The sequence below is a fragment of the Perca fluviatilis genome, chromosome 19 (genome assembly GCF_010015445.1).
Source record: "Perca fluviatilis chromosome 19, GENO_Pfluv_1.0, whole genome shotgun sequence".
NCBI classification, from domain to species: domain Eukaryota; kingdom Metazoa; phylum Chordata; class Actinopteri; order Perciformes; family Percidae; genus Perca; species Perca fluviatilis.
This window is the reverse complement of record NC_053130.1, coordinates 368626-377326: the sequence shown is the minus strand read 5'-3', so window position 1 is coordinate 377326 and position 8701 is coordinate 368626. Positions and strand designations below refer to the sequence as shown.

The 8701-nt window shown below is 42.6% G+C and overlaps 1 protein-coding gene across 1 annotated transcript in view; it reads left to right on the top strand.

Annotated features, from left to right (window-relative positions):
- Positions 1-2442, top strand: part of LOC120548400 (E3 ubiquitin-protein ligase UBR2-like) — an 8723-nt gene extending 6281 nt beyond the window's left edge. Inside the window, exons 5-6 of the mRNA XM_039784664.1 lie at positions 563-664; positions 1286-2442. Of these exons, the coding sequence (XP_039640598.1) occupies positions 563-664; positions 1286-1427 (244 nt within the window). The 3' untranslated portion in view covers positions 1428-2442. The remainder of the gene's footprint in view (positions 1-562; positions 665-1285) is intronic.
- Positions 2443-8701: the final 6259 nt, after the last annotated feature.

Sequence of the window (8701 nt, the reverse complement as noted above, 5' to 3'; positions counted from 1 at the left end):
CTCCTGGTCATGAACGTGTGATGATCTTAGTGCTGTGGTTGTAAATGTTCAGAGTATGAGAGCTGAGAACGGTATGATCCTGCTCCGTTACATCTCATTCGTTGATACCGTTTGTTACACAGATTTGGTTTGTGACCACGGGAGAACCCCTCCCTCTGTGTTCCCACATTAAGACCCCCACCCAGACAGACAGGCCCACCAGAGACACATACCTGCTGGGATTTATAAACACACCTTTTGACATTTGGGTATTTCTGAAGGAATTCTATCTTTCTGTTCTAGAAACCTCCTAGAGGAAAAACTCCTTTATTACAGTCCAGCAGGGCCCCCCCATAGATATTATCACCATGACAACATGATTGTGATCTAGGTAGTCTGTCCCCGAAGGAAAAGAGCCATCAAACAGCACCATCTAGTGGACAGAAAGATGAAATCATGTAATTATTCTAATAGCAAAAAGTTTACTTGTCATTTGCAATTTATAAAAGATCAATACTTTTGTGTGTGTGTGTGTGTGTGTGTGTGTGTGTGTGTGTGTGTGTGTGTGTGTGTGTGTGTGCAGGGTCAGAGAGAGTCAGGTGTTGTTTGTAGCAGGTAAAACAAAGGGCTGTTTCTATCCTCCTCCGTACCTCGACGACTATGGAGAGACAGACCAGGGCCTCAAGTAGGTCACACACACACACACACACACACAGATACACACACACACACACAGATACACACACACACACACACACAGAGACAGACACACACACACACACAGAGACAGACACACACACAGAGACAGACACACACACACACACACACAGAGACACTCACACACACACACACAGAGACACAGACACACACACACATACACAGATACACACACACACACACATACACAGATACACACACACAGAGACACTCACACACACACACACAGAGACACAGACACACACACACATACACAGATACACACACACACACATACACAGATACACACACACAGAGACAGACACACACACACATACACAGAGACACTCACAGACACACACACACAGAGACACACACACACACACACACACATAGAGACACAGACAGACAGGCACACACACACAGACACACACAAACAGAGACACAGACACACACAGACAGACAGAGACACACAAACAGACACACACACATACAGACACACACACAGAGACACAGACACACACACACACATACAGACACACACAGACATAAAATTCTGGTAATATTCAGACCTTTATTCTGAAAATCCTCCCTCTTCCTGTCCCGCCAGGCGGGGGAACCCCCTCCACCTGTGTGCCGAGCGCTACAGGAAGATCCAGCGTCTGTGGCGGCAGCACGGCGTCGCTGAGGTCATCGGCCACGCTCAGGAGGCCAATCAGACGCTGGTCGCCATCGACTGGCAGCACCTGTGATGCTGGGCCCCGCCCCCACGGCCTCTCGGCCAATCAGCTTCCTGCGGCCCGACGCTGAGCTCAAACCAGCTTTCAGGGATTCTTTCAGGACGTTTTGGTTTCTCCACCAATCACAGAGAGGGACTAACTCTGACTCCGCCCCCTCACACACTCACAGGAAGTTAGAAAGTTTATTTTAGATTTGTTTTTTTGTTCATTAGATTTGGAACTTTAGTTTGTGACTTAATTCTAAGAAAGTGTGAAAGTCTTTAACAGTAAACCAAAGTGAAGCCCCGCCCACCTGGCGCCTGCGTTTCATCATCTCTGATCTCTTCGTTAGAAGCTACGGCCGCAAGCTACGCTAAACTACGCTAAATCTCCCAAAATCTGATCTAATGTAATAACATATGTTTAACACTCAAACCACCATCTACTCCGTAACCCTAACGAGTGGTTTTGGGGTCTAAGGTTAAAGGTGCCGTAGGTAGGATTGGGAAGATCCAGGATTCAGCCGAAAAATATACATCAACAACTTCTTAGTCCCTCCCCCCTTTCTGCTAAAACCCAAAACAGTCTTCTAAGCCCCTCCCCCCACAAGGGAGAACAGTTAGACACCCCCCTGGCCCTGATTGGTGCATCTGAACAGTTAGACATAAATATGACTGAAAGGTAGTTTTAGAAGTCTTACCTACTGCACCTTTAACTGTCGTTGCCGTGGCGATTTCCCTTCTAGATTTAATCGGGGTTTAGTTTCAGATTGTGTTGCATGATGGGAAATCGTAGCCTTGGACACGTTCAGATCGCTTCACTGTCTCTGAAAACAATTCGAAAACACACACTCCGTCTGGTCTCAGCTCACTGTCCGATTCTGGCTGCGTCTCCACACCAACAGCAGCTGAGGATCATGGGTAATGTAGTATTCAGAGGCAGAAACAAAGTGTAGCTGATGAAACCATTGAGTCACATTCAGAACTTCATTCAAAGAAACGCAGCTAGAACCGAAAGTCTTTTATTGTGAAATCTGATTTTTTTTTTTCGGCAACAGATTCCCAGAATGCATTGCTTCTGCAGACACATGTGACATATTGGAGGCATCATGAATGATCAGCGATCCTATAAACACATATCAGATCACAGGTTTTATTTAAAGAGTCTTCGTCTTCTCGTGTTTGTTTTTCGGAGAGCTGTGTGATGTCACTTCCTGTTGAAATGAGTTGAATATTGTTTTTTTTATGAGTTTGTGCTGAAAAGTGACGAGAGAAACAGGAAACCTGTTTATTTATTTATTTATTAGTTTGATATAAAAGTTGGATTTAGTTTCTTCACGTTTCAGCGTTGGCAGCGTGGCGTTGGCAGCCTTGGCGTTGGCGGCGTGGCGTTGTTAGTGTGGCGTTGGCAGCGTGGCGTTGGCAGCGTTGGCAGCGTTGCGTTGGCAGCGTGGCGTTGGCAGCGTTGGCAGCGTGCGGTTACAGCGTATGCGTTGGCAGCGTGGCGTTGGCAGCGTTAGGCGTTAGGCGTTGGCGTAGCGTTGGCAGCGTTGGCGTTGGCAGCGTTGGCAGCGTGGCGTTGGCAGCGTGGCGTTGGCAGCGTTGGCAGCGTGGCGTTGGCAGCGTTGGCGTTGGAAGCGTTGGCAGCGTTGGCGTTGGCAGCGTTGGCGTTGGCAGCGTTGGCGTTGGCAGCGTAAAGCGCCTCTCATTTATCACATCAGACGTGTTAATATGTGAATTCTTGTATAAACGAGGACATGTACAATATTGTAACAAAACCAATAAAAACTTTAAAAGGAGTTAATGTTTCCGTCTTATTGGTCAGATTAATCAGTTATCAGATTATTCAGTTATCAGATTAATCAGTTATATTATTCAGTTATCAGATTAATCAGTTATATTATTCAGTTATCAGATTAATCAGTTATCATATTATTCAGTTATCAGATTAATCAGTTATATTATTCAGTTATCAGATTAATCAGTTATATTATTCAGTTATCAGATTAATCAGTTATCATATTATTCAGTTATCAGATTAATCAGTTACATTATTCAGTTATCAGATTAATCAGTTATATTATTCAGTTATCAGATTAATCAGTTATCATATTATTCAGTTATCAGATTAATCAGTTATCAGATTAATCAGTTATCAGATTAATCAGTTATCAGATTATTCAGTTATCAGATTAATCAGTTATCAGATTAATCAGTTATATTATTCAGTTATCAGATTAATCAGTTATATTATTCAGTTATCAGATTAATCAGTTATCATATTATTCAGTTATCAGATTAATCAGTTATCAGATTAATCAGTTATCAGATTCATAATGAAGTTTCCAGAGAGCAGCGGAGACGTGACCGATAATCACGCTTGTTTGCCGTGACCCTCTGGGCTTCCACTAGGGGGCGCTACAGGAACAACAGTTTATATCTCATAAGCCGCTCCTGAGGCCACGCCTACAGTGGGCTCCTGATTGGTCAAAGTGGGCGTGGCCTATGGGACCCAGGTTTGGATTGAACACTTACACTAATGTGAGCAACTTCAACTTTACAGCGTAGATGTACGATGGTTCATGGACCTCACCTTCCAAGTATTACACACGGACCTCTAGGTGGCGCTATAATAACGAAGCCTTTAACTCCCACATGGCACATTAGAAAGCCTTACATCCACGTCTTCTTTGAATCGAGCTGAATCACATGACGTAGGCCACGCCCATTTACGCTAAGAGGTTATTTTTTCGCAATATCACGCAATGCGCAAAACCAACTTTTTTGAACTCCTCCTAGGCCGTGCGACCGATCTGTACGAAACCTGGTACGTAGCCTCTCCAGACGGCCCTGACCAAAAGTTACTCAAAGAATTTTGCTACGTTGAAGTATTCGCAATTTACAACCAAACTAATTTTCGTAGCTAGCTACAAAACACGAACTTTAGCATATCTCGGCCAACTTAATAGGTATCGGAGCAAAACTTGGTATTATTGTTAGACATCCCACTCCGAGGCGCTGTACCATCTTTGGTGAGGATCGGCCATTAGGGGGCGCTATAATAAATGTAGACGCGTTTTGGCAAATAACTCAATGCATTTAAATGGGAAATTTGCAATTGCAATATCTCTGCCGCAGTAAATGCTATAATCACAAAACTTCCGATTATTTTTCAACATCCCACTACGATGATCTGTACCAAACTTGGCAAAAATCGGCCATTAGATGGCGCTATAATCAACGTTTATGCGTTTTGGCAGATAACTCAATGCATGCAAATGGAACACTTTCGATAGCAGTTTCTCTGCCACAGTAAATGCTATAAACACGAAACTTGTGATGCTCGTTCTGCGAGCCGCTCTGCGACTCTGCACCAAATCTGGCGAAGATCGGCCATTAGGGGGCGCTATAGTCAACGTAGACCAGTTTTGCCCCTTTTACTCAATGTTAATGGGATATTTGCAACGGCAACATACCACAGACCTCGCGGCTCACGCCCTCGATATTTCCCGACGTTTGCCTCCCCGCTGTCATGCTTTGAGTCACGCTTTCGTGTGCTCCGCTGGTCGTCAGGGGCGACTGTTGCCGGGGGCGACGGGCCCTGGGAGGCTTGGACCCCGTCATAACTACTTCCAGTTCTAGTTCATTTTCTAATTACAAATGAAGTACCGATAATGATGACACTTCGACCGTTAGCTCAGCGTTGGCCGTCTAACGTTAGCTTGCCGCAGAGCTGGAATGTAACTAAGTACATGTACTCCAGTACTGTAATAGGTACTTGTACTTTACTTGAGTCTTTTCTTGTCATGCCACTTTCTACTTGTACTCCGCTACATTTCAGAGAGAAATATTGTACTTTTTACTCCACTACATCCATCTGTTCCAGCTTTAGTTACTAGTTACTTTAGTTACTCCACTACATTCATCTGTTACAGCTTTAGTTACTAGTTACTTTAGTTACTCCGCTACATTCATCTGTTACAGCTTTAGTTACTTTAGTAGTTACTAGTTACTTTAGTTGCTCCACTACAGTCATCTGTTCCAGCTTTAGTTACTAGTTACTTTACACATTAAAGGTCCCATAGCATGAAGATACAGTATTAGGGGACCACTAAGGTCTATATAAAAGAGACTTCAGATACAGTATTAGGGGACCACTAAGGTCTATATAAAAGAGACTTCAGATACAGTATTAGGGGACCACTAAGGTCTATATAAAAGAGACTTCAGATACAGTATTAGGGGACCACTAAGGTCTATATAAAAGAGACTTCAGATACAGTATTAGGGGACCACTAAGGTCTATATAAAAGAGACTTCAGATACAGTATTAGGGGACCACTAAGGTCTATATAAAAGAGACTTCAGATACAGTATTAGGGGACCACTAAGGCCTATATAAAAGAGACTTCAGATACAGTATTAGGGGACCACTAAGGTCTATATAAAAGAGACTTCAGATACAGTATTAGGAGACCACTAAGGCCTATATAAAAGAGACTTCAGATACAGTATTAGGGGACCACTAAGGTCTATATAAAAGAGACTTCAGATACAGTATTAGGGGACCACTAAGGTCTATATAAAAGAGACTTCAGATACAGTATTAGGAGACCACTAAGGCCTATATAAAAGAGACTTCAGATACAGTATTAGGGGACCACTAAGGTCTATATAAAAGAGACTTCAGATACAGTATTAGGGGACCACTAAGGTCTATATAAAAGAGACTTCAGATACAGTATTAGGGGACCACTAAGGCCTATATAAAAGAGACTTCAGATACAGTATTAGGGGACCACTAAGGACCTTTAAACACATGTAGTTTATAAATCTGATGTTTGATTCTAAAGTAAACTAGCCGACAATATAACGGCTACAAGTCACGCTGAGATGATGAGACCATTAAACACACAACTGGTGGTGTGTGTGTGTGTCTGTGTGTATGTGTCTGTGTGTATCTGTGTGTGTGTGTCTGTCTGTATGTGTGTGTGTGTGTCTGTGTATCTATTTGTGTGTCTGTGTGTCTGTGTGTCTGTATGTGTATCTGTGTGTGTGTCTGTGTCTGTGTGTGTGTGTGTGTGTCTGTGTGTGTGTGTGTGTGTGTGTCTGTGTGTGTGTGTGTGTGTGTGTGTGTGTGTGTGTGTGTGTGTGTGTGTCTGTCTGTATGTGTGTGTGTGTCTGTGTATCTATCTGTGTGTCTGTATGTGTATCTATGTGTGTGTCTGTGTGTGTGTCTGTATGTGTGTGTATCTATGTGTGTGTATGTGTGTGTGTGTTTGTGTCTGTGTGTGTGTGTATATATATATATATATATATATACAGTGCCTTGCGAAAGTATTCGGCCCCCTTGAACGTTTCGACCTTTTGCCACATTTCAGGCCTCAAACATAAAGATATAAAACTGTAATTTTTTGTAAAGAATCAACAACAAGTGGGTCCCAATTATGAAGTGGAACGAAATTCATTGGCTATTTCAAACTTTTTTAACAAATAAAAAACTGAAAAAGTGGGCGTGCAAAATTATTCAGCCCCTTTTACTTTCAGTGCAGCAAACTCTCTTCAGAAGTTCAGTGAGGATCTCTGAATGATCCAATGTTGACCTAAATGACTAATGATGATAAACAGAATCCAGCTGTGTGTAATCAAGTCTCCGTATAAATGCACCTGCTCTGTGATAGTCTCAGAGGTCCGTTTAAAGCGCAGAGAGCATCATGAAGATCAAGGAACACACCAGGCAGGTCCGAGATACTGTTGTGGAGAAGTTTAAAGCCGGATTTGGATACAAAAAGATTTCCCAAGCTTTAAACATCCCAAGGAGCACTGTGCAAGCGATAATATTGAAATGGAAGGAGTATCAGACCACTACAAATTCGAAGACCCGGCCGTCCCTCTAAACTTTCAGCTCATACAAGGAGAAGACTGATCAGAGATGCAGCCAAGAGGCCAATGATCACTCTGGATGAACTGCAGAGATCTACAGCTGAGGTGGGAGACTCTGTCCATAGGACAACAATCAGTCGTATACTGCACAAACCTGGCCTTTATGGAAGAGTGGCAAGAAGAAAGCCATTTCTTAAAGATATCCATAAAAAGTGTCGTTTAAAGTTTGCCAAAAGCCACCTGGGAGAAACACCAAACATGTGGAAGAAGGTGCTGTGGTCAGATGAAACCAAAATTGAACTTTTTGGCAACAATGCAAAACGTTATGTTTGGCGTAAAAGCAACACAGCTCATCACCCTGAACACACCATCCCCACTGTCAAACATGGTGGTGGCAGCATCATGGTTTGGGCCTGCTTTTCTTCAGCAGGGACAGGGAAGATGGTTAAAATTGATGGGAAGATGGATGGAGCCAAATACAGGACCATTCTGGAAGAAAACCTGATGGAGTCTGCAAAAGACCTGAGACTGGGACGGAGATTTGTCTTCCAACAAGACAATGATCCAAAACATAAAGCAAAATCTACAATGGAATGGTTCACAAATAAACATATCCAGGTGTTAGAATGGCCAAGTCAAAGTCCAGACCTGAATCCAATCGACAATCTGTGGAAAGAACTGAAAACTGCTGTTCACAAACGCTCTCCATCCAACCTCACTGAGCTCGAGCTGTTTTGCAAGGAGGAATGGGCAAAAATGTCAGTCTCTCAATGTGCAAAACTGATAGAGACATACCCCAAGCGACTTACAGCTGTAATCGCAGCAAAAGGTGGCGCTACAAAGTATTAACTTAAGGGGGCTGAATAATTTTGCACGCCCAATATTTCAGTTTTTTATTTGTTTAAAAGGTTTGAAATATCCAATAAATTTCGTTCCACTTCATGATTGTGTCCCACTTGTTGTTGATTCTTCACAAAAAATTACAGTTTTATATCTTTATGTTTGAGGCCTGAAATGTGGCAAAAGGTCGAAAAGTTCAAGGGGGCCGAATACTTTCGCAAGGCACTGTATATATATATATATATATATATATATATATATATATATATGTATATATGTATGTGTGTGTCTGTGTATCTGTGTGTGTGTGTGTGTGTGTGTGTGTCTTTATGTGTGTGTAGACCATTAAACACACAACTGGTTGGATCCTTTCCACTTTTTCAACCAGGTTTTAATACTTTAACTACATTCTCCTGACGATACTTACACACTTTTACTGAAGTAACATTTTCACTGCAGTACTTTTACTGTGACAGAGTACTTCTACAGTGTGGTATTAGTGTAGTATATCTGAATACTTCTTCGTTGCTTTAACTACGAGAGAGAGAGACTCTCGCTCCGAGCCCTGAGAGGAGGAAGCTGCTG